Raw genomic sequence first — 27,740 nt, forward strand, 5'->3', positions numbered from 1 at the left:
AGGGATCGTCAAGTCGATTCCTCAGCTCTCTAGCTGACACCACGATCCGTCATTTACGAGCAATTAGATGAACCGAGTAGTATACAGCCAAGCGGGAACATCATCTATACGGGGAAGCTTCTACTTATCTATCGGCCGTTCGATCCCCGGCGTGCCAGTATTATCAATCTAGTAAGCATATCGTGGCTGGGCAGTCCTAGCCTGTACCACCTATCAAGCTAATCTACTTGCCTGGCTGTATGCATGCCTGTACGGTGCAAACATCGCCATTGTGTCTATCTGTTGAACTGCAGTGCGGCTATACTCAGGATAATAGCATCGAAAATGATTCTATTCTCGGAAATAATGGCACGGTCGCGCATTTCCTACCATCCAATCGGAGGGCGTCGCCAACTTTCAGCCTCGACGTGCACTTTTAACGACAATTACTCGTGAATCCACCTTTCCAAGAAAGAAACACATTAAGCAACATTGTTTCCTGGTACGGTCGTTCAAGTGGTCGTGCCTTCGTATCACTGGAAAGTGATAGCGTCACCTATTATGCGTTTGTACTCTATGTTTCTTTGCACCGAGCATAGTGATTCGTTCTCGTAGATTGTTGGAGATATAAGAAAATTTATCAGAATGCTACAACTTTGCTCAAGATATTAAAATACTTGGAGGATCATTAAATCTAAATTGATTATAATTTTTTTCTTTAATGTCCACTGTGTTAATTGTTGAGTTGTGTATTTTTATATAGTATTTTTAAAATAATAAAATAAATAATTTAATCTTTTGTCCTTTTAATTATGAGTTTTCGAAATTATGAGAAAAATAATCTTTTCGTAAATATCATACACAGTTTCTCAATTATATCGCGAAATTTAACTAATTAATTTCAACCAGCGCCAAATATCACTCATGACCCATATATTCTCAAACAAACGCCGCTATGGCGATAAATCAAAGCCCTAACCTCCAGGCGCCCTAATCACGCTAAACTCCTCTCTCAGGGGACATAATATCAAAGCTAATAGCACGTGATCAAAATAAGCCACCTCTATATATGCACACGTAACCATACAGTTTCGACAAATATAAAAGTAGTAGTTGACCATAGAACGAAACTGACCCAATCGCCGTTGTACGATCACGTCTAATACACGTCTGCTTTGACGTGAAAGGTTGGTGAAGTCTGACAGTGGCGCACCCTATCGCACCGGCATTCTAATTATCGACAATAGAGAGGGGACCAATTCGAAGAGGGATAGAAACTGTATTAGTGACAATGGGGTAGATATGCTCGTTGCCGGCACGTACTGGTCGGAGTTCGTTTGTTTCGACAAATGGAATTGGTAACAGGATTATGACCATTACCTCTTTGCATCGCAACTACCGTTGTTTCGTCGCTCGTGCGTCGTTGCTTTCTGTTAATGTCGCCGTTATTGCATCTGTCGCCACTGTCGCTACCGTTCTTTGTACGTTCGACGCAGTGGATGATCGTTGTCAACTCGATTTTAAATGATTTCGTTAGAATTTCTTTCGCATCAGAAAACTATCTCTTTGCGAGTGTGTGAGCTTATATTATGTTTTTTATTCTTTAATGGACAATAAATAAGAATATGTTGCAAAGTGAAAGTTGATTTAAATGGATTGTTTCGGTAAGAGTATTGTTTTTGTAGGTTATGCTTAATTTTTTTAAGAGGAGAATTTGTGGATAAATTATACAATAATAAATGTGAAATAAACTTTGTTTTAATGTAATCTTATTACTATCTTTTTTATCTCTAATTTAAATATTTCGATATCATTGTTGTAACAATTAAAATTATATATAGAACAATATTCCATGTACAATCATGAAGCAACAAATATTGCTACTATCAACAATCTTCCTAAATAGGTTAAGCATAAAATATAATAAACGTAAATATTTCATCTCGCAGCATGGAACAGCTCGTTTTATTTCCTTATTATAGCTCGGATATAATCGCTCACACATCGTTTAGCTTACAAAGTAAACTTTCATTCATAAATCATCGCGAGGATTCGCGAATAAGTAGCCTGTACAAAATATATAGAAAACCATTTACCATGTTTCGACACGATGCTCTCGTAACAAATTGATTTACCGGTTCTCGTAATCGCTTCGAGTGTATCGTATTTATCCGACGTCGTCAGTTTTCCTCTAAAAATCTGCGTATGTAAATTTTAACTTTCCTTGAAAAAAAAAAAAAAGAAAAGATTGAACAATTTTTAATACACACTCTGAAAAAAAAAAATTATATTTTCAAAGCGTAGCTTTCAATTTTCCCGCGCTTCGTATTATATTTTCCAGTCGACAAACTGTTCGCCTTTTAGGCATGCAGTTTAATTAACGAATTTTCGATATTTCAACAAGCGGATTTCACGTTTTCGCCGAGTATTTATAATTTCGATGGACGCGGAGAGAAAGAGCATAAAAAACGAAGAAGGAGAAGGAAAAAAATGAAGAAAACGGAAAAACATCGACTCGGTTGCGAAAAGAAGCCACGTCTTTTAATGGCGATAGAGTTCAGCTTTCTTTCGTTGAAGGAACATCTCTTTGAAAAGTCTTCTCTCTATTTTTCGAGGAGGCGAGTGAAACGGTATTCTCGCTTTACAAGAATATCGAAACTTCATTAGCTGATCCGATTCAGCGCGATTGTTTCGTTTCGTTCGAAGGGAAATTCAGAGTCACAAAGTCCACGAATTAAGAGCTCGTTAAATACCACGGCTTTTCGCTCATTACTTGGCCGCGTGCACTAATCCTCTCTCTCTCTCTTTCTCTCTCTCTCTCGGACGATTTGTCCATTTAATCTGTGTTCGTAAACTACGCCGAATTACAATCGAATTTATTTTTGTATTTTTTTTTTTTTTTTTTTTTTGCCTAGGGGAAAATCTGGATTTTACTACACTATTTCCACTTTATCGTCGAATACCTGGATAAATTTTACAGAGGACAGGTTTTTCAGATGCATCATTATTCGAGATGTTCGAACGAAATTATCGACGTGTATGGAAAATTTTTGAATAGAAGTTGTTTCGATAAATTTAATAACACGAACGAATTTAAATATCTTCTTTTTGTTAATAATTATTTGGGACATATTTTCTACATAATACAAGCTATGGAATATTTGTGACTCTTTATTGTTCTTGTCAATCCATCGCTAAAGCAAATTGTTCTTTGAATAGAATAATACGTATTGTTTTCACAATCACGTTTTTTCTTTTCTAAAAAATTTTAATTCTACAATTTTGTTAATTTTGAAGAGTCTTATTAATTTTGAAAATATTAATTCATTAATAAAACTTCAATATCCTTTTTTTATGGCTATGATTATATAATCCTACATTTCACAATAAATTAATAATTTAAATTGTACTTCAACACTTCATTAAATATCGTCTAGTTTTTCCCTAAACTAAGGAAAAGCGATAACTTAATAATTCATACCAACAATGCATATCCCCAGATTCTCTAGAACTAAACTTTCCACTAAACGCGATGCGAGCGCCCCCTAAGCATTAAGTGTGAATGACAAGTATTTAGGAAACTCCATGACCAAGTAATCATCGTACACGAAACGCAGAAATTTCGATCGTAACTCATCTCTCGTATCCAAACATGGATCGAACTTTTCCCACGACAACAGAGAGAAAGCAACTGACTTCGAATATGAGCGCATACGTGGCCATCACCTGAACGTGTCGTTTTAATTCGAATCAAACGGCAATCTTGGCTTGGAATCGGTGGCGTGTCTGAAGGTATTGGTGGTATGCGGCCAACGACGCAGGTGAAGTAGTGGCGAGGGCGTATATATAGGTCGTTTGTAGGCAGATAGCGCACAAGCAGCAGCGGCAGCTAATGAAGATGTTTGTCAATACTGGCGCGTTACCGTATGCCGTAACTGTTACTCTCTCTCTACGCCCTTCCCCGTTTGTTGTCTATATCGTCCTTCCTCTGACACGTGTTCGTGTATAAGTGTTTGAATCAAGCTGTGTCTCTATGTATGCGCGCTTGTGTGCGGTGAGTGGTGTACAGGATGATTCATAAATTCACGCCTGAAAAGATGAATCTGAATGAAATAAAACTGAGTGAAAAGTGTTATATAAACGTTATATTTATCTCTAATGCGTTATTTATTTATTGATTTCTATTTCTTTAGTTTCGTCACGACTATCTTATTATATTTGATTGGTTCTATTTATCTTCTCTTTTTATCCTCTTTGTCATTATCCTGATAATAATTGCCCTATTCTTTGTCTTGTCCATGATTGGATTATCATACTTGCTCCGTGGTTTTCTTATTCTATTTATTTTATTCGACTGATAATAATTGTTCTAATTTACTTTATCTATTTGTAATTGGTTTATTCCACTTTGGTCCATGATTTTCTTATTCTACTTGTCACTTTTATTCTATTCTATTACCCCCTTAATTAATATCTAAGAAAAGACACAAAACAAATTTTAACGTCAATAATAATAATAACGCTTCAACTCGATTCTAAAACGGACATTTCTTCAATCATCCATAACTCTTGAAAGTTTTACTTATTTCAGTTAAATCAGATTCACCTTTCTAAAGTATAGACACTGTGGACCACCCTATATACGTGCATACAGAAGTGTACGCGTGTAGGTCAGTTAGCGGGTCGAGCATGGCTCGGTATAGACGCACATAGGTTCTTCGTTAACACGATGGCGCTTAAGCCCCGTTGGAGTGAGCCAAGACGTGCTTCGTTACAGTTAATATCGAGTTATAACCGAATCATACCGTGTTGCGCCGAGTTAAATCTTACTTAGACGAGGCTGACGTTACTCACCGACAATTATCTCGGTCTCGAGGCAAACTTGGGACGAGGTCAACTTGCGACTCAGTGTTACAACGTCTTTGGATTTTCTTGCACGTGAGCGTGCACGCGCGCGCGAGTCGAGTTCCCGCGTGCACCATCTTGTTTACAAGGCGCGCATCACGCGAGAGCCACGGGATACCGGCAGCTTTAATCTTGGAAATTAATTTGAATCGCGACAAGAGATTTCTTTGCGACTGATGAGTCACCAGGGTGGCGGATTAGTTCCTCGAAAGGAATAATTTCGTGAATAGTTCCGGGAAACAAAAATAAGCGCGTGTGGTAATTTCGCGCGAGAATTGTAACGAAAGGAAATGAATTTCCGAATGAGTAACGTGAAATTATTTTTATCGTAAATGCAAAAGTTTGAATAATATCAATAAACGAAAGGAATAATATTGCACAATTAACTTGGATGTGTATCCAAGCTGATATTTTACGCGACAATTTAACGGGCTATTTATTAAAGCAATATAAACTACTAAAAGCTAATAAAATTATTTTATCTCGTTCCCAAGAATATATAACCAAAGCGTAAACACTTTCATTTCCAATCAAAATTCTGTTTGAAATTACAGCTGTAAATCGATGCGATGCCGATTTCCGGTGAAATTTAAACGCGAAAGATACAAAATAATCTCGTATTAATAAAAAAAAAAAAAAAAAAGAAAGGAATAAATACATATACACGCCACTTTGATCGATCGTCCATGATATTTCGTTAATTTTCGAACTCCATTAGGAATATTAAGTTAGAACGATGCTCTCATGTTCTCGTTAATTTTCTTCCCCTTCATTTTCGAATTGATATTTTGTACCCCTTCGTAATTATTTCCCCGTTTTTAATCATTTCAATCGGAAAGAAATGAAATAACAACGCGTTTACCCGTTTTTTTTTTCTTTCCTTCGTATTCAATTCACCCCTTGGTTGTGGAATAACAATAAAGATTTTACACGAATTAAATTATCAACCGATGGTAGGTTAATTTAAATAAATGGGCAAAATTCGTTCGTTAATTGCTCCCATAATTGCCAGTGGATAAGTGTGTAATTGCTCGTAAGCTATAAATTCCGACACTTACAATGTAAAAATGCTCGTAAGCTTTAAACGCCACCTGTGTAATTTCAATCGAACACCACTATCTTTGACTACGATCTCCTCTCGTACACTGAATGGAATCGCGGCGTAATTGCAACGTGCTAGGCTACGAATGCTTTTTATACCCGATATTTTCAACAGTCTACGGTGATGCACATGAAGCAGAGAAATCGAGGACAAAAGCGAAATCAAGGCGAATGCTTTGTTTTATTATGCGACAACTCTTTAATTTACCATCTTTACTTCCAACGCGTTTCACAACGATACAGATTTAATTACGTGTTTTATGTTCTTTTGATTTCGTTTTTTCTCTCTTCCTTTTTTTTTTTTTTTTATATCTTTCAATAATACGATAAAAATTTTTTTTAAAAATGCCTTCTCTTATTTCACGACTATAATAATTTACTCTACTTAATAAATAAATAATAATATCATATTCTAATTATTCAACTACGCTTTTCTTACTATACTTGTTTCGCTATGAATGACTGATTCCCTCTTTTTTTTAATGATATTTATTTCTGATTAGTAATTTTAATCAATTCAGAGATAAACACATACGCCAAGAATTTTTTCTCTAAATAAATCGCAAGATTATTTGCACTCGTACACGATCGAAAAGAGAAATTGAACGACCAAGCGCAGTCCACCGTCAGAATATTTCAGTAAATGGGAAACTTAGGTTAGAAGTTCACTCTTCGATTGGACAACCCAGTGGTCCGTAAACGAAGTGTTCTCGTATCGACTTTCGCCACGTTACACTCGAATACCGGACGATTTCCACAGGATGTGGAATTTTTCTATCGTCGCTACATACGCGAATTTACAGTCGCACACTAGAGAATTTTCGTTTCACGATCGATAATAATTCGACGATCGTTCATTTCTCTTAACCTGTACACACGAGCATTTCGAGCCTTGTAAACATTATATCCTCGCGAACGTCCAGCTGAAGATTCTCATATACGAGAGACCACGATAATGGAGATTACTCGCCGATTTGACGTCCTGACAACCCGCCATGTACACAGGCTTATCTCTTGTTGATGGCAACTGACTTGCGAATACGATACTTTGTCGAGCTCTTATCTCACAAGTGTTCCCGGATGATATGTTTAGATATAGATTGTGTTGACATATAGTTTGTGTGAATTACGTGTGTCATATTGTGTACGTCGAGATTATTTATTCTCGAAGATTGGATATCATGTGGATGGATAAGTGAAAAATCGTGAATTCGAACTATATATTAAATCTTTAAAACGTTTATATATAACAATTAAATATAATATACAAATTTGCTAATTTATGATTCTGACATAACCTTAAATCTTTCAACTCGATAATTATTACTTGTCAAAATTGAATTTGTATTCTTCTCATTGTTTAATAATTTAAATAAAATTTTATAGACAAGAAAGAATTCAAATTCCACCTGACTGTAAATAATCTGAACGTAGAGTTCTATTTCACCAAGATACATACCGGTTGCACGTTTCTCAGTAATATTTCAATAGCGTGGGTGCGTGACACGCGAACGTTTCTCTCCTCCCCACCCCACGAGACATAATTACCGTGCGGCTAAACGGCCAATCGAAATAAATTCTTTGGCGGGGCAAGCAGCATCTCCCTGGGCCACGATAAACCTCGACAGGTGAGCTCGTATACGCTTACGTGTAAGCCGACCAAGATCATCAATTTTAAAGTTACGGCGGATGGAAGTTTATTCCATGCAAAAGGTAGCGAGCATTGCGAACTTGTTCAAGTTGTTGGAACCCGGCACCGACTTGTCCCTGTGTCTTCTTCCCCTCCCCATCCTGTGAAACCACACTCGCGACATGTAACCGTGGCCTGGTTTACGATGTCTACATAGGTATGTCATAAAAGAAGTGCTATCATTTTATTTTAAATAATAATTAAAATGAATATATAATGTCAACACATATGTCAGATATCTTTAGAGAGACTTTTGTAGATAATTTACATTATAAAATCGATAACACAAATCTATGAAAAAAAAAAATCTTCCATTTTCTATCGAACAAACAACCATTCGATACAATTTTACCGCACGATTCGCCATTCCAATTCCGAAACAGACATCGCATCGGGCACAGACCATTCGCAGATTATTCTCCCTCATCGAATACACGCATGATCACTTTCACGGTAGTTGGTAGCCAGGCAATTTTTTCCAAAGTGCAGCCCGCCGTGTCGTTTGGTGCGTGTTACGGTTTCCCGATAAACCGAATTAATTCGAATGACACACCAGCGCCACCTATTCCACCGCTGAATACGCTCGCGCCTCGCCGCTCGAAACAATAACCTCGACACTTTCATTAATACGCACGGCCGATTACCGCTGGTAAATCTGCCCGGTGCACGCATCGATATCCGCCTATTTACGCGTGTCTTTTGTCCCGTCGATGCCGGATCCGGCGGTCGTTTGTCCCTGGAAACGTACGGTGATCGCGTTCCAATGCCTGTGAACCTAACTAATACTGGCCGGCTATTATTACGCTCAACAGAAATTGAACGGATCGCCGAGCGGACGTTTCGTGACGAGCGTTTCGGCTACGCGTGGCGGCTCGCGAGAAAAAATTCCGACCGATTAACGCTGGTACGGGTAGATGGCGCGCTTGTACGTATGATGGAAACGAGCGGAGAGGCGAAAAAACGAGGGGACAAATGACGATTTAGTGGCGTGCGAAATTATTCGTCGACGTATTGTCCGTAAAAAATGAATCATTAATGAGCGTGGCTCGAAGTCGTTGCGCGTGCGGTTCGATTTTAATATTTATTGGATCGTGAACGGTGATGAGGTTTGAATTGTTGGCGGTGGGTAAGGTGTATGATTGATAGATAGGTTAGGAAGAAGTGGAAAGTTCGTTTTTCACGTTTAATGGGCTGGTGAGACGTTTTCGTGGAGACGAGATGATTGTCAGGCTTTTAAACGTGAGCTGTTCGAACCGTTTTTTCCCGTGACGCATGGAATGTTACCGATGTCGTTTGATATACGAGAAAAATGTCACTAGTCTAATGTTTGGTTGATCAACGTTAGATATAGAACACGAGGATGGACTTGTACGATGTTGGAACATCATTTTTCTTATCCCTAAGCATTTCGATCTTAGTCAAAAATATTAGGATAGCATGATCATAGCGAGACAACTAAAATGATCAGATAAATATACGATAATATCCACACACACGTATATATATTCTTTTTAAAAATTAGAAATAAATTTTCGAAACACAAAATAGAGAATAGCGAGCAGAGGAGAGATGCGGTCAATAAATTTGCAACTGTATTCGAGGAATGAAAACAAATGGCGAAAACAACGCGATGCAAAGACGATAACAATGTTATCCAAACTCTAGAAGCGCACAGTTTTGCGAACTGTTGGAAGATGTACGAGTGGTATTCACCGAAGTCACCTTAATCGGATATTGGGTTATGCTTCCTTCCGTCCGTATCTTCCTGCCGTTTCACGCGGAATTAACGGTCCTGGCGCGTCCTATATCAATTCGACTCGATCTTGTTGACGTATTATCTGGAACGACGCGTCCTGGCTTCGAACACGATCACCCCTCCGCTCACTCTCGCATCCACACACGGACGTTTCGTGTTCGTGCATGCGCGCAGATATCCGCGAGACAACGAATGCACTGTACTGGCGGTAATTCAAGTTGAACGGCCAGGGTCGAGATCATTAAACCAGCGAGAAGGGCTGATAATGATTTTGACCCAATTAATTCGGCTTCCCGTGATTTACCGCCATTGCGCTGCCATATCAATGGAAAAAGGGCTGTGCACGGATTCATTTTGTTAGAAAGGAGAAGAGGATGGAACGATCGTTCAGGCAACGAGTTATCGTAGTATCGATGTTTTCAAATAATATTGAGTGAAAAGTGAAGTCGTTTAATCTTAGTTTTTGTGCTTTTTAACGTTTCTTGAATTTTGATTTTTAATGATATGTGGGAGGATAAAGAGAAAATACTTGTCTTCATTCTTGCTCCTATTCGTTTAACTATAACGAGTTTAATTTATGTCTTGGGAATTCATTTCAATTTTAATCATAAATTTATCTAATTTTGATCCTAGGAAATTATGATCTCGGTTATTTCTGAGATAATAAATAAATATCGTTCTGTTTCTTTCTCTTTCTCTTATTGTATTAAAGTTAAACTTATTTTTTTTTAATATCACGGATATTTTGTTCCTTTTTTCATTTATATTCGTAATTGGATAACTAATTACAAATTTTAACTGCATTTAATTACACAAGTAAAGTATCTTAATTTAAGCTCAAAGTCATCTCGGCTACTTTTTGCAATTAAAGCCAATGCTGTTGATATCATGTTTGGACGATAAGATCTATTCCTGGACGAGAATTCGTGGAAGAGAAATTCGCCAATGTCGCGTTAATTAGACATCTCCAGTTCTGAACTGCTTCAATTAACACAAACGTATTCTATTCATTTGCTGACTTGATCGCTGGACTTGTTAACTGATGTCTATTAACTATTTCGTTAAGGATTAAATATCCGAGGACCAAAAAGTCAAAGTGAGGTCATCAACTTTTGAAGGCAATATCTGTTTTCCATTAACTGTTTGCTCCCCAATTCTATGCCAATTAGCGAGTACAATGATAAATTACGATCCATGTTCATTTCTTCTGGAATTTTGTTCTAAATTTTAAAAACGATTCCCTGGAAACTTTCACGTTCAAAAATATTCTTATAATACTGAAAAAAAAAAAAAAAAAAAAAAGAAGGAATTACATTATCTAAGTTTCAATGTCAATTTAGAATCTTGAAAATTTAATAAATGTAGACTGTTGCATTCCTTCCGTTTTGTTTTTTCTTTTTTTTTCTTTTTTTTTTTTTTTTTCGTCTAAGTACACGAGAGTGAATTCAAGCGTAAAATAGAATAAACGAAAAGAATATCTCGCGATGAATAACTCTTGTTAACCCTCCCCTGTTTCGGTGGCAAAATTTCTCCTGGTGTATTTTTCCTCAGAAATAATGCTGCGAGATTAAAACCAGTAATTATAAAGCGCTCGTGCACTATCGTGAGGCTTTATTGCTGCCCGGTCTAGAGACATAGGCTCCGGGAAAAAGGTTTTAAAGTGCGCCGTTCTTTAGAAATAAGTTTAGTCCCGAGTTTCCTTAGCTGTGAGCGCAAGTCTTAAATAACATTGTGACTGTCTGTGTGGCTTACAGAAGTATAAATACGTACGGAGATAAATAAAATTTACATTCGCGAAGAATGGTAATTAAAAGGGGTAATACTGCAGAACGAACACATAACATATATTAATATTTACAATTTTTACAGAATTTTGAAAAATTTGTAAGAATTTTTAATTCTTTTTTTTTTGCAAAAAAGAAAAAAAAAAGATATTCGATAATTTTTTCAAATATATTTTCAAGGCCATTATCCTGAGCAGTGTCGTTTTTACTTGGCGTTCGTTGAAAACTTATCAACAAAATTTATTTTCTTCGAAGCAAAATCGGGTTAAATCGGGTTATTTTTAATCAGTTTTACAAGCGTACAAACTTAAAATTAATTGATATAAATCAATTGATGATTAAACAAAAATTTTAACGTTAAACTTTCTTGTTTAGTAAACAACGATCGCCGAGTAAAATCTTCGTAATTCTGTTCTTCTTCGGGATGATAACTTTTCGTAAATATTTATCAAATTTTTTACAATAAACAAGATACTTACTTTAAATCAGTCTTTGAAATAATCTCCACTTGTCACAAGGATAGCTTATTATATATATAAACACACATGTGTTCATAAAAATTTACATCATACATTTACTTTAATCCTGTATAACTAGTTTCCAACATGTGTAACTTATTGTATCTATCCTTTAAAGCATTATGCAAACAAATCTATTTCATCGATGCTTAAACAAAATTTCACTGTTCCCACATTTTACGTATAATCTGACACGATACTTAAATCAATTCAGATTTATGCAACTATGTACTACTATTTCTCTCTCATCAATTCTATCGATGAAAAACATTATCGAAGAAAAACTAGAAACTTGTTTCGTCTTTTGTTTCTGATACAACACATACACGTATGCAGAATATACATATATATATATATTCAAAGCATTGACATCTTGTTAGTGAATAACCCCTTGGGCCGTGCCACTGCGACAAAATCTTGTCGATTATTCACACGCTAGAACGTCCAATTTGCATCGATACGAATATCATATTTGAAAAAAAAAAAAAAAAAAAAATTTTTAAAATGCATGCATTTTCACAATTGCTGCCTCGACGCAATCTGATCTATTATTCATAATTCTCAAGTTGTAGAGCTTTTGTTTACGAGTCAACAAGCTGTTGTAATGAAATCTTTTTTTTCTCTCTTTTTTGTTTTTATAAATACAATCGCACGTGAAAATTAAGCGAGGCGCTAATAATTATTTATTAATATTTCTTTGAGATAATTTTTGCGCCACGTGAGCAGGTTGCGAAAGGGGATGATACATCGAAGAATGCAAAAGGGAATACATTATTGTATACTCGATTATGTATTCGCGTGTTGGAATGTAGGTCGTATTTCTAAGTTCGTTTTTTTTTTTTTTTTTTTTTTACGATTTTTTTTTTCGCAATTTTATCTCCATACGAAATTTCGAGAACTTTTTTTGTACGAAATTAATAAATTCGTTTGAAATTGAGGTCGCTCATTAAATTAAGAGAGACATATAAATAACACAATTTTTGTCCATTTTCCAATTTAAAAATTTAAAATTAATTTTATGTGTTTCGTGATAATTCAAGATGTTTTGATTTATTTCGAATGAAACGCTCAACTTCTTTCACTTTCTCGTAATGTGAAATATTTCCGCATTATCTAATAATGTTTTATCGACCGCGGTAACGTAATTATATGCATTGCGATCGTGTTTCGATTGTTTAAAACTTTCGCGTTAAATAATCGGTTGGAAAATAATAATATTATATAAAATATTGTATAATATAAAAGTAAATTGTCGAGAAAAAGTTTCGTTGAACATTGGTGAAAATATATTTTTATAATAATGTTTGTACAAGTGATTAAATTTTCGAAACTCTTTGTAGAAAATATATTTATAGAAAAAATATTTATACGCATTTTTCTCGTTCCATGACAATTTTTCTTCTTGTCAGAATTATTATACAAATTATTATACTTTTGAAAAAACAATCGCGATTTGAGCAATATCGTCATGCAAATGTACTTGTGTATTTTCTTTTTTTTTTTTTTTTTTTTTTTTTAAGTTATTATATTTACATTAATAAATATTAATAACTCGTGTGGATTTGAGCTGTTATTAAAAATTATTAATTTAATATATTGAAAATGATGGTAGATTACGTAAAATATCAAATAATATGATATTAATTTTATCGAAAATTTTATATTACCTGTTATATATTCATTTATAAAATTAAACTCGTAATTATTGGTTATCGTTAAAATATGATTTTGCAATTGATTTTTCATTCATAATATTTAAATAAGCAGTTCATCAAAATTTATTACAATCTATCTGCTAAAAAAAAAAAAAAAAAAAAAAAAGAAAAATCATAAAATTTATTTAACCTGAATAAAATTTTGTCAAAAACGATATATTTGTTGATTTTCGTTTCAATATTCAATATTAACATAACGGGGTCAGAGTTTATCCGAAAATTTTTCGAAAATTTATCGAACGAAAAGTAAAAGATAATCATCCCAAAATTCATTCGATAATTCAAACGATAACAAAAAAAAAAAAAAAGAAATAAAATTAAAACTTTCGTTTCAACGAAACTTTATATTTTATAAAACCATAACTGGGATACTATAATTATGCATATTATTTTCATTAAAAACACGAGCCGGTTAAATAGCACAAGCGTCAGCTCCGCGAAATCGAGATGGCGTCGTAGTTGCATCAGGCCTTAATCTCATTGCCATGGAACTTCAACTACGTCTGTGGCCAACCATTTCATTGTGAGTTGAGCATCGCGAATTTCTCGAACGTCTTTCGACTCACGTTGAAAGCGGCTCATCCTGTTATATACACGACAGAAGGGCGGTGGAAAGGGCGAGCTGTTCAGGAGAAGCAAAAAGAAGAAAGAAGAAAAAGGAACCTTTTCCGAAAAATGGGATACGTAAATAGCTTTATACTCGACCGAAAATGTGGAAAAATCTTACTTTCCTACTTTCGATGATATCGTCAAATATTTTTAACTCTCTAAATGGATGAAACTACTGGAAATATAGTAGAGGAATAAAAAGGAGATCGGTATTTATTTTAAATTAAACGCAGGTTTCGATTATTCGTTTTTACGAATGCCGTCTTAAATTCTAATTAATCGATTACACTGTATAGGATTGAATAAGGATCAGTAAAAATAAGAGAAGAATGTTTTATATTAATTATAAAACATAAGTCTTTGGCAAACGGTCTTTATGCAAGCTTGACATCTTAGAAAAATTGAATTTATCTTTATCTCGTTTTAATCCTATTAATTTTTTGCCACGAATTGAACGATACACTTCATATCACTTTTTATTAAAACTCTTTCATTAAAGCGTTTGCGTTTATACAATCTTTTCTTATTTTCACTCGAGAAAGAACATACTTGTGCACTATGTTATCCGTTTAATCCACGCTGTATATGCAATATATTGCTCGTGAGCACAATGTACTCTCCTACGTCTCGTAAAAATCTTGAAAAATTACGAAAAAGGAAATAATTGACGGAATTGAATGATAAGATGAACGAACGAAATCGCAGAAATGGGTTCGATCCTCCATCTCGTCCAACGAAACGAAAATACACTCCTTCGAATGACGTTTCCTTTAGCTTCAAGTCGGAAAAAGTCAAAAACCATTTCATCGAATCGACGTTCGACGTGGCCAATCTCCACGATCCCCCTCCTTTCCTCTGACAAGTCAGACCCGTTTAGATAGCGAGAAAACAATATCCCGTTCCCCATCTTTCTTTAGATTTTCAAGGGCTCGAATCGTGCTGCTAATCTACGACAAAAGCGTTCGCCTATCGAACACATTGTCCGGAACTTACGGTAGACCGTTATCTCGCCGCGACTTCCGTCCTTCTCTTTTCTCTCTCTCTCTCTCTCTCTCTTTTCGACTTTTTCTTGCGGCCAAGGATACTTTTGCGCGAGGAGCAATACGTTATCACGGTGGAGAAATTCGAAGGAAACGATTGCTCGGACAATCGAGCGATATAAAATCGATCCGCACTCTCATCTCTCAAGAGAACGAAGAAATTTCTCGTCTTATAAGACAGGGAGGTCGTCGTCTGCTCTAGAAGCCTTGATTTATTAAGGTAGGTCTTTTCCAACCTGTAAGTTGAAGTCAATTTAGGAGAGGATATAGAGAGATCACACTGATATTTAATCTTTAGATTTGGATTATATCGCAACTAAGTGTTTCTTTATCGTTTCATTCTTTAAATAAAGGTTTATATATCCTAATTTCTTTCAAATTTAACGTGTAATGCAAAGATCTCGACACGGATTATGTACGAAGGACAAGACAGAGCCTGGCTTTTACTTTACAACAACTCGAGTACTTTCAATGGACTAACAATAATTTACGAGCGGGTATAATTTCTTAACGCTTTCCAGATCCTCAATTTACACAGAGATATACCACCTCACAAGTCATACTTGCACGCCTCCTGACGGACCACCGTGGAAGCGAGCACAAACCTCCTGAAGCTCCTCTTAGTGCGCATTTTCATGAAAAATAAGGATTGGAAGAAACACAAACAAACGACTGTCTTTTAAATCAGTTAAAATAGAAATAAAATACAGAGATAGAATTCAGCAACGATACAGTTTGCATTAAATTAGAATCATTACAATTGGCCGCAAAATAGTTGAAGTATCGCTATCGTTCGCTCGAAACTCGTATCGTATATAAACGATCGTACATTCGTACGGCAGTAGATAGCGCTTCGAGCATCAGTTCAGACATCACCAATGTGTGCAATATTCAAAGTCAATTCAGTTTCGACTTTAAAAGATTATACAATTCGAAATGGCAAATATAATGAAACAGATGAATATTAATAATAATTAGAATGCCACAAACAAGAAGCAAACTCTTTTTTTCCCGTTCGTTCGATTTCGTTCAAAATGGATGGAGACGATCGAACGAGGACTGGATAATTCCTTCGACTGTGCCTCTCCCCTTCTCCGTAACGGCGCCATTCCGACCGATTATCCATCGAATTTATCGCGCGCATATCTCGCGCGGATGACTGCACACGTCGTCACGGCCGCTGTAATTTATCGTCACTTGGCGAAAAATGCCGTTACCGATTCATCCGCAGACGCGTAAAAAAGCAAACGGCCATACGTTACGCTCTGTTGCGTGTTCACGCACACCGCGAAACAACAACAAGGCTACCGTATTTTTCATCCTCTTTCTTTATCCATCTATTTGTTCCTTTCTTTTTCTTTCGTCTTTCGTTCTGAAAAGGACGTGTCAATATTTCGATTTATATCGGTTAGATGAGAATTTCGAGAATTATGAGAAGATGACGCGACGTGTAAATAATCAGTTGAAAGTTACGTATATACAAGTTTGAAGCTGAAGTTACGTTCGTGAGATGGCTTTGAAGGTGGATTATTTGGTCGGATTATTTATGGATGAGTTATGAGCAATTTAAGTTTACGTTAGACGAAGCGATGCGCGTGTAATACTGTGTAACTAAATAATGTGATAACATAATTGTACAATGTATCGTGTATAATTAATTCTTGCGTGTTATTTCAAAGAAGAATTTCAATTTTGAATTTGAATTTTTGAAATTTAATATATACGCGTTTGTGTTATAAAAAGTAAAATATAAAGGGAAAGAGAAAGAGAAAAAAAAAGAAAGGGTATGGGATTAAGTAATGAACGGTCTAAAATGTGACGTTAATAAAATGCAAGTGAAACACTCGTCCATCTTCCCCTCCTTAACGTGTAGCTTACGTTAGACTCGACTCCATTTTGATGGAAGACGACGTGAAGTGGTAATAAGGCGGTATTCGATCATCGTAGTAATAACGTCTTAAAACGAGACCACGAGTTAACGAACCTTGGGACAGGCCACGAATAAAGTGCTAGATGCTAGACAAAATTATTATTCAAACAATTTTGAAAGGTATAGAAAGAACATTGTTGTTTAAACATTAAATTCAAATTGAATTATCACGAAATTTTAAAAAATCTTTAATCCATGTTAAATATCCTCTCTCTCTCTCTTTCGAAGAACGATTTCATTTAGAAACATTTACGTTATGTAATAATTTATTTTCGATGATTAAAATTTGATTTAAATTATAAATTATCCAGTAGAAAGGAAGGAAGATAGAATTTTTTGATTCGAGATATTTAATTCAACGATCGATTTCAATTTAATTTTACATCTGAAATTAATCATAAAAAAAAAAACTTTTGTAAATGTATTAATTTATTAATTCAATCGTCACATTCGATCAGATAATTCATCGTGCCACTACGGTGAAACAATCACTTTGCTGTCTTGCAATATCGAGTTAAAATTCGCAAATACAAACAATAGTTGGGCAACGACAAACACATATTGGTCTCATACACCGTGAAATTTCATTTTAATCTCAACTTCAGTTTCAATTTGCCAAATTGGAAACAATTAAACCCATTATTATCTCTTACAAACGTTTCATCGATAAACACCTAATTTTATCGTTGTATAATCACTAAAGAATATTAATTGCTCCTGTGCATTACTGTGCAATTTAAATAACAAAAATTCAAGATCGAATATATATATTCACGTTCGATTTTTGTTCAACGATCACAGCGCCGCCACTCGATCCACAACGATTCTCAACTTTCGAAGATCGTTGGAACGAACACTGGACACGCAACATTCGCCCGTTCATTACCTGGACACACTGGTTTTCGGGGTGGAAGTATCGTAAATTAAGTTACCCCCACGTAGTTGGAAAGTGCAAGGCTTCCTGGGATGATGAGCTCGCGTCCACTAACCTAGTTGCAAGCTAAGTGATGAAGCTAGATTAGATGCAATAAGTTATACTTGGCCAGCTTTGAGCTATTCTGATCTGTGCGAATCGATGCGCTGAAATTTAGGAATATTTGATATTCCCGATAATTAAATATTTTGAAATATTTTAAGGAAGTAAAAAAAAAATAAATAAATATCGATATAAGTATCGATATAAAATTGTTTTCGAACTGTATTGTACTCTATTCATATTCATACACTAGATAAAAATAAATAAATATTACATCGAATGAAAATATAATGAAAATTATATTATTGATTATTATGAAGTGGAATTGGCAATAATTTGAAACATTGATTATATAATTAATTAGAGGATAAATTAATAATTTAATATAATATATGACGTATTTATAATTGCTGCATATATAGATAGTTGTTACTCTTTTACGTTTAAACGCAAAAAATATAAAATTCAATAAATAAATTGTAATATTATACGTTATAATAATTATGTTCCTCGAAGAAGTTAAAACCGAACGTACGTATTTTTGTTACAGAACGATCGTTGACCTCTCCAACGCCAAAAATAATAGGTGAGTTAACGAACCACTAACCTAATCATACAAATTCTAATATAATTATAATCGAACCAAAAATGGGTTCAACAAGAAAAAGAAAAAAATATTGAAATATCATTTTTTTTGGTTAATTCAATTTCAAATCCATTTTTCTTTAAACGAACAATCTTAAGCTAATAGAAAAATAACGAATAATCTTCGCAATAATTGATGCAAATAAATTTCAAAAATCAATCGTAAACTGATGTGTTCCACACTATGTGTACACAGTGACGATATTTTTTTTTCTTTTTTTTTCTTTTTTTACACGTTTCGAAAAGCGTTTCGATTAGCTTTCGAGACACAGGCCACCTGTTCGCTCCCGCTTCGAACAAAAATCGCGCTCCACCATGCGGCGTATATTTTTTTTTTTTTTAAAAACGACCGGAAACCCGACGACCGCTGCGCCGGAAAATCGAATATCGCTGATATCGCCGCCATTGCAACTATCAGCGTTGAACGATCAAAGCGCTTAATGTTTCGCTAACCGTGAAAAATCTCGGGATTTTCTATCCGAAAATCACTTCATTCCCAAAAATATGCAATTAAGGATTTCTTTTATTTAATAGTGACGTGATAATGTGATAATCGTGACGTACACTGCTTATTGGAATCACTCAGGAATTCTCCTTTTTAAATTAATTATTATATACAATGTTGGTGGATGTAGATTGGAAAGAAATTTAAAATATTCTTTTATTACGATCAATATTCGTAAAATATGTGAATTGTAGAATGCGATTGTACCATCCATTATTAATCATTTTAACAAAGTATTGTTGATTGAATAATATTTAAATGTTCAAAGACGATGAGTGAAAACTTTGAAACAAATTTATATTGAATTTCGACTTTATATCTCTTCGTAGACAAAATTAAGGCTAAGAGAATATTACAATGGCGCCAGCCAGGGTCCAGTGTAATTTTCCTTAAAACGACTTTGTTACCGTAAAAAACTAAATACACTTTTTGAAGTTATGAAAATATATATATCTCGGCGAAGAGTGAAGTTACAACTTAATTTATATCCGTTAACTAAACGGATGATACTTTTAGAAGTTCAAAAGTATTGTAAAAATGTAGGCCATTAAAAATAGCAGAAGGTCAGCACATTGGGGCGAATCTTACGATATCTAAGCATCGAGAAAACCTGTAAAACAAATTTTCGTTCTCGAATCTTGGAAAAATCGAAAAGCCTGAATTTCCATCCATCGTTGTTATTCTTCAAACGCTACTCTTTGCGACATCTGCATCTCGATAAAAATTGATAAAAACATGTACAACTTTCAGAGTAGAGAAAGAAAATTTGAAAATGATTTGAAAAAAATTTGAACTAAAAGACAAAGGTTCTATTCAATCATCGAGATTGAGAATTTTGCAACGAAAGACCCATGAGAATATCTCACGAAAACAAAGAAAAACTATTTAAAAAATTATAAATTTCCAAAAGTAACGAAACCATGGTTGAATTTAGGTTGAGAAATACAAAATAATTCCGATCTCGGGATGATCTCCAGTTTATCGAATCGCGAATTGCGAGTGGAATGCTTCAAATGCTCGAGGAGTCAAGCCTCCGTAGAAACGGTATTCAAACGGAGCGAGCAACGTCTACGCCTGAAAGGATTCCAAGATCCGGCCGGTTTCTTGCACCGTGGAATGCGTTTCCGCCTTGAAACGTAGGATAGAGGATCTTCGTTCCGTTGAAAATAGAGCATATCAAGTATACGTACACTCTACGTAGACTATACGACCCGGTACAATTCGATGTATTAAAACCGGCATGCACGGTTCAGTTGAGTATAGTTGAGGAAAGTGACACAGGCTGTTAGGGCGCGTTTACATTTTGTCGCGGAACGCGCTCGAGATCAAGCTCGAATAGGATTTGATTCTGGGACGACGAACGAAGGTGCGTTTGTTGAACAAGCACGTATTTCGAGTCGGCATAGATAAGCGCGAAAGTTGTACACTTGGAACTCGGAATATATCCGTTCCTATTGTTTTTCCACAATTATGCGTGTGATTTTAAGGCTAATATGCGAAGTCGATTGAAAGTAATTATTCATTGCGCGGGGTAAAATGTGGAGTTTGAGAAGTGGAAAGTTTCTCTTTCGGAAACGGGATAAGATGTTTAGACGGGCCGCGAACCGACATGACTGGAAAGTTGGAAAAATATCGGTCGAACCGACATGACTGGAAAGTTGGGAGCGTATATATAACTCGTGGCGTCGAACCGATGTGACCGGTGGAAGTCTGTTTTCATTATAGATACGTTGGTGGTAATGCACTCTCGAAACGAAAGTTGAAACAAACTTCCATCACTTTTCTATCCAATCATAATACCTCTCAATTATTGTTCCACCAATCTTAATTTCCTCCCTCCCTTACTCTTACCTATTATCATCTGCATCTGATGAATGGATACCGATTCATTATCCAACTTCTAGAAAATTATTATTATACCACAGTGACGAGACATTACGAAACTTTTCACCATCCGCCCTTCACCCCTCCCCGCATGCGTTCCTCCCGCTATCGGAGGCCGACATCTTCAAGAACGACACGATGAGGTCATGTCTTCGAAAAGAGGGACCTACTCGGGGGTATAGGCACCCGCCTCTGTCTCATCTTTTCACTCCGTGGCGGCCAAGTTTCCCCGTCTTTGTCCGCCGTCCCTTCCCTCCCACTCCGCTCCGCTCGTTCGTCCCCTTCCCTGCTCGTCTTTTCCTTCCTTCCTTCCTTCCTTCCTTTCTCAACAGCACACAGGCCGCAGCGCCCCGGGCCACGTTGCAGCTTACAGTCACTGCTGTTTGTTCTTCACCTCCCGTGAGCTTTTGTGTTTGCGCAAGCTCTGCCCGCGTGCAGACTCCAGGGCTGATCCAGCCGGGCGTGTTTCGCCGTGGCCAGACTCTACGCCGGACGTCCCCTATTTATTTAGTTTTTACTGCCCGGCTTGTGGAGCGGCCGTGCAACGCCGAGATGCTTAATTACCCGCGCATCGTTGCCCGCCTTTTAAAAATATTTCCTCGAGGAGAGATTGCGCCCTGATTTTCGCGCAATATCCGAGACATTGTGAGATTTGATCGAATTTGAAATAATAATTATGATAATGATAACAACGTGGAGGATTCGTCAAAGATTCTGAGAAACGTGCGAATTGGATAAAGACTCGAAAACTTTGGAAATTTATCGTAGTCGAAGTTTTAATTGTTCAATTTAAAGATTCTGCGTGTTAAAATATTTTTACAAAGAAGAGGTTGGATTTTTAGATTTTTGCCAAACGATAGGATTGTAAAATCGATCGAATTTGAGGTAATAATAACGTCAAGGCTTTTAGAGGCTCGGGCTATCTCGCTTTTTAGAAATTTATTTCTTCGATCGAGATATTTATTTGACAATGATAATGTAAATCACAATAAAATGTGGATAAGCACATGAAAATCGAGATCCAAATCAGATGTGAAATATTCAAATTACAATATCATAAAATTGTTCCATTACGAAATTTTGTATATCTACTATGAATAATTTTTTTATTCATCTTTTGATTCTCGTTCAATTATATGACAATTCGTAGGAGATAGATACGTTCAAAGTTCTATTTGAGGGAACATCATTTTATGTGCGTCAACCTTATATTAAAACACCGCAAGATCACGCCGCATGACTCACGTCAGCCCTGAAAAATCCCAAAGGGGTAGTTAGGTTCTTCATTATGCAGTATCGTGAAATTTCGTGTGTGTTTAATTCATGAGTTTCGGGAAAGGGAACTTTAAGCGTGTTGTTACCCGGCCTAAAGTATCGTCTTTCCGGTCTTAACAGAAACTAGTTAGCGAAAGGTTGACGTGGAATATTCGCGGTGAATCGCTGATTGCGAGTGAAGCAGTTAACGAGTTACCTAAACAATCCATGAGAATTTACGTATATCTATTAATTTAAGATCGAGGGATCAAGTTCATTTATATTCTTCGAACAGTTTCGTTCGAATAGTTTCGGCTTTGAATAATATAATGAGCAAATATAACTTTGGACGATGTTTGGACAAAAGAAATGTCCGACACGTATGGCATATTTCAGCTTCCAGCCTGTTAAATTATTCATTTAGTTAAAAAAGATAACAACTTCGCTATACAACGGTTGATATATTCAAACATTTGTCAACAGTTTTTCGATTTTACGTTTTATTGAAATTAATAATTGCAATGGATTGTTTTTTTCTGTATAAAACATAAAAGAATTACAGTAAATCGATATTTTTTCATCAATCCAATACGTAAGCTACTTTCGAAAGATCGCTTCTAGAAATCGAAACAAAATTGGCCTATAAAAGTGTCGGTTGTGGCATATTTAAATAATAAATAAAAGTTATAGATAAATTAGACTTCCGCTAGAAATGAGACGGAGGCATATCGAAACAGTGGCGCCGCCATGTGAGGAAGCTAGAGCTACCTCGCTCTATCTCTGTCTCGTTTAAACTTCAACTTCTTATAACATAATAAATAATCAATTTTTGTGCTTGCATTAATCTCTAAATTCTCAAAATATATTATAACACCACGTATAAACCAAAAACTTCATTCAAATTGACTAATCTCTAAACGTTTGGCTTGCAAATACTATTACGTCACTATCACACACACGTCCACCACACACCGTAAGATCAAACTTCTACTCGCGATCACTCTTTCCAACCCATTTCGCCAACAGTAGGCAGAGGACGATAGTTGACCAAAAGCGTATAGTTTTTGCAATTAGCGATATCAGCTCGACGCGTCGTTGATCGTTGTTTATACTTGCCTTCGAAACGGCTTCGAGTTGGCGTTTCGCCAAATTTCCACCTCCTCTTCCTCCACCCCACTCCTATCTCTGTTTCCCTTTCTCTCCTCCCCTCATCCCCTTCCTCTGCCCGCGCGCCAGCCTTTTTTCCAAGCGTATATATCGACGCCCAGGGCCAGACGCGTTATCAAACGATTTATATCGGTGTTTTGCAAAATTTGTGGAGCCACCGCTTGCGAGTGGCGTGGCGAACGTTGCCGAGGGAAAGCGGATAACGAGGCTTGCTGCGTCGGGGCCAAAAAGGTATCAGGACGGTGTATTATCGCGTTTAATCTAGGCCCTATGCCCTCCATCCAGGGATTTTTACTCTCCAATCCCCCCTCCCCCGCCGTTTCACGTGGTCTCCCTTCCTCCTCTGGCTCGGCCGAAGCGGCTCGGCGAGACCTCGAGCGAGCGATTATTCTTTAACATCGTAAAAAGTGGCGGTCGTGATATCGCGTGACCGGGCAAAAATATACACAGTTCGGTTGAAAATTGGCGGAGAATTTTAAAAAAGGCCTGTCTTCCGCTCGAGAATGCTCGATGGGATACGATGTGGTTCTGTTGTCTGATAGATTGGCCGGATACACGAAGCGTGTTGTTAATGATTAACGACTGTTTTCGAACGAACGCGCGAAGTCTTGTTAGAGTATTATACGAGTATCGGTGAATTGTGCATCGAGAAAGTGAGTGTTAAATGAAATTTCGAATGGAATGGAAATGCAATAGAGAGGAGACCAGGATTACTTGAAACATTTATAACGTTAATTAAATCAATAATGGATTGGAAATATTTAATGAAAATTATAAGAAATATTTTAACATATATATATATAAGAAAAAATTTAATCCAAAACATCATATTAATCCGATGAAAAGAAAAAAAAAAAAATATCAAATGTATGATCCTTTGAGCTTGAAAAATTTCGTTCAAACAAATAGAAGAGATTATTATTCGTCTATTAATAAAATTAATAGAAGTATTAATCCTTCGATAAATTAACTCATTTCTCCAAGTCTATCCTCTCGAAAACACGTGGAAAACGCGATTACGAAAAAATAATCAGACCATGCTCTCCGAGCCTCCCCTCCCCGGGGCTATCGCGTGAAACCAAGCGTACCAAGCCGACGATTCTTGGACTCTTCTCCTGGCACTCGTGTCCACGGGATAAGGTGACCGAACAGAACAAAGACTCGAATAAACTGAAATAATCGGCAATTAGCAAAAACCGAGCCGGATATTAACATTATCTCTTGGAGCGCGTCGAGCGCAGCGCCGCCCTTCTTTCGAGGCGGCCATTCTCCTCCGGTTTGGGATTCCCCGGGAACAGCGCCAGTTTCCCTCCCTGATAATCTCTCGGCGGAACGACGGGAGATAAGAGGGTAGTAGCCTCGCGACCAGAGAGAAATCCGAACCCAGCTCGCCTCACTTTGAGCAATTATCGTTTCGACCTGGAGATCTGGAGCGTTCAGAAGCCGCGATTCTTGGTGGTTGTTCCGGGTTCAAGGGTCGGCCACGCGGGAAAGATATCGAGAGCCGTGGTGTTTTTTTAGCTTCAAAGTGGTTCTAATTAGGAGGATCGGTGTCGGTGTGTGAACACATTTGAGGTTACTTGTTTCCTCGTGGAAGGAGGAGGCGTTTTTAAACGAGTCGGCGAAAGTTTCTATGCTCGTTTGTTTGAATATCTAAGGATGAAGTTTGTAAAGTGGAGTTTACAAACTCTTTATTAGATTCTGCTATATTTTCTTGTTTATTTCGTTTTTTTTTTTCTTTATTATCCATGTCCTCTCTCTCTCTCTCTCCATCCACTTTCGGTGGTTAAACTTTGACTTCGTTCGTGTTTGTTAAGTCGTTAGTTTTAACAATTTTTTTTTTTTTTTTTTGATTCGTCATCTCGATTATAAGTCCCGCAGAGGAGTTGGATTTGTTTCGAAATTCGTCGTCGAACAATTCGGGGAGAATAAAATTGGCGCGAATTAGGGGATTGACTGGCGGGGACGAAAGTTTCGTTAATTCAATGGCGCTGCTCTCAAGCAGTGTTAAACAAATGCAGTCTCCCGTGGTAATGGGAGTACATCTGTAAAACCGGTGTAGAAGAATCAAAGAGAAAAATGGATTACGAACGGGACGAATATCGTGGCGAATAAAAGGTTGATTTGCAATGCAAACACGTGTTAAAAAAAAAAAAAACGCGGAATACTAAAAAAGCCAACAGATATGCTTGGCTCCGGATTAGTGTAATTTACTAATGAAGCTTGGAAACTTGTCGAGAGCAAGTTAACTCGATAACTTTCCAATTCTTTCCGATTCGCTCGTAAATATCTCCACCGTCCATTATTATTTATTCCACATTGAGAAACAATGAAAAATTATAGAAGGAAAGAAGAATCGCGTTACGGATAAATAATATTATCCGATAGAATTACGAATAAGAATATTCGAAATCGAACTAACGACGAGCTTCGTCCGATACGTCGAAAAAGGAATCTCCAATAACGAGGATCGATTTACCAGATTCCCTTACATTATCCTGTTGTTTCTCGCAATTGTTTCTCATTCTAATGAACAGAGGAAGGAAAATATCTCGTCACTGGTTAACCAACCGGTAAATTTGTACGCGAAATTTCTTTTAATTCAAAACGCCAAGGGATAAATTTCACCCAAGACACGATTAATATTTAAACGATATCATAACATCCCCCCCCTTTCTCTCTCTCCCTCTTTTACATTACCCGTCCATATCCCACGGGGCAACAGGATCCTTCATCAGCCTTTTAACCGGGATTCCTTTCGTTCTTTTTTTTATATACCGCGGTTGTTCCACCCTCTCCTCCAATCCCTTGGGCGCGTAATCTCGAGCCCCTTGACTCGGCTTCCTCCCGATTAAATCATAACGTATTTATTAAATTCGTCTCGGTTTAACTTCGATAAATATTCAAGGACGGTGAGAGACAAAGGGGGCGCGTAAATGGCGGGACGGAAAAAAGTTCATTATAAACCGTGATTGGGTAAGGATTGACGAAGTGTGGGGAAGAGTATTGTGTAGAGAGGCGCAGCGTGACTTGTTTATTTTTTTTTCAAATAGAAACGATATAATAAATGACGATGTGATTCAATAAGCCAAATTATTGTCGATTTATGTATTATTTTTGTTTCGAAAATTTGTTAATTATTTAATGACACGATAAATATTCGTAACAGGAGAGAAACGAGTAAAACTTATTTCATCTTAATAATTTCGGTTATTTTTTTTTTACAAATGAACTTCTGCTTATATAAAAACGATATGCTTTGTAATTGATTTAAGAAAACAGATTGTAACAAATTAAAGATTTATAATTAAAAAGTTAAAAAGAAGTTACATTTTATAATTCAGATCTTTGAAATTTGTAAATCAATGATTTATAAAATAAACCTAACCAGAAAAATAAAAGACACAAAATTAAATGTACGATAATAAATTAATTGCATATCCTCGAACAAGAATTCAAGCTTAACGCAATAGTTTTAGAATAGACGAGGACGATTTTATTCTCGGTCGTGCACCTTTCGATCGAAAAAAAAAAAAAAAACATGTTAATTAAAGTTTAATAGAAATGTAAAAATGGCCGCGCAAGAGGTCACGTGATAGAATCACGTGGCTCCTCGCCCAGCCATCGATCTTTCTTCTTTGGATTGTGCTCAGTCAATATTTAAAGAAATCCTTAAAAGAATTCTTCGAAGTAACATGGAAGGACCCTTTCGATTCCTTCTCGACTATATACCGTCCGTAGATCGGCTTAATTGAGAAGAATGAAGACGGTCGTTCCCCTCCTTATTATTCAAATGAGGCTCGCCCTGAGAATCGGTGTAACTTTCGAAAAGAGGAAATCGAGGGTAACACCGAGTTTGTTTGATAACCCCGTGATGCTCGAGATCACCGAGATTAAAGTAGATACTCGAAGCATTATGTGTAATCTTGGGATGTAATCTTTAATAGCCCAAAAGTAGTAGGTTTTTTTCTTTTTTACAATCAGAGATTAACATTAAAATATTTAGGGTATTTAGAGTAATTTTTAATGAAATGAAGGAGTGCAAATTTTTACGATCCGTTTGATCCGTTTCTCCGATGCTTTCGAAGAGCAGCAACAGAGAGCAGAGAGTGGGTTAGAAATCTGGGTGTAAAATTAGGGTCAACACCTACCGACGTGCCACACGGCGGCCACATTTGCCCGAGTAGGATGCAGCATTTACCAGATTCTTGCAATTTCTGGTCATATTCATTAACATTTGGTCGAGCGAACACGCAGAAACAGAATTCAACGACACTAATTT

At 36.5% G+C, this 27,740-nt stretch overlaps 1 protein-coding gene and 1 long non-coding RNA gene across 7 annotated transcripts in view; one reads left to right on the forward strand and one right to left on the reverse strand.

Annotated features, from left to right (window-relative positions):
- LOC100871615 (uncharacterized) overlaps nucleotides 1-27,740 on the forward strand; it is a 503,962-nt gene that overhangs the window by 194,906 nt on the left and 281,316 nt on the right. For all 6 annotated transcript variants that reach the window (XM_086911195.1, XM_086911193.1, XM_086911188.1 and 3 more), the window contains one exon: nucleotides 18,554-18,589. Coding sequence is in view for 5 of the 6 variants with exons in the window: in XM_086911193.1 (XP_086767319.1) it covers nucleotides 18,554-18,589 (36 nt within the window). In the remaining variant the exon portion in view is untranslated. The remainder of the gene's footprint in view (nucleotides 1-18,553; nucleotides 18,590-27,740) is intronic.
- The window catches only part of LOC147657154 (uncharacterized), a 67,247-nt gene that overhangs the window by 29,103 nt on the left and 10,404 nt on the right, over nucleotides 1-27,740 (reverse strand). The window lies entirely within an intron of this gene.

This window comes from Apis florea, unplaced genomic scaffold (assembly GCF_048593485.1).
Source record: "Apis florea isolate Af1SG1 unplaced genomic scaffold, ASM4859348v1 contig_3203_pilon, whole genome shotgun sequence".
Lineage (NCBI taxonomy): Eukaryota > Metazoa > Arthropoda > Insecta > Hymenoptera > Apidae > Apis > Apis florea.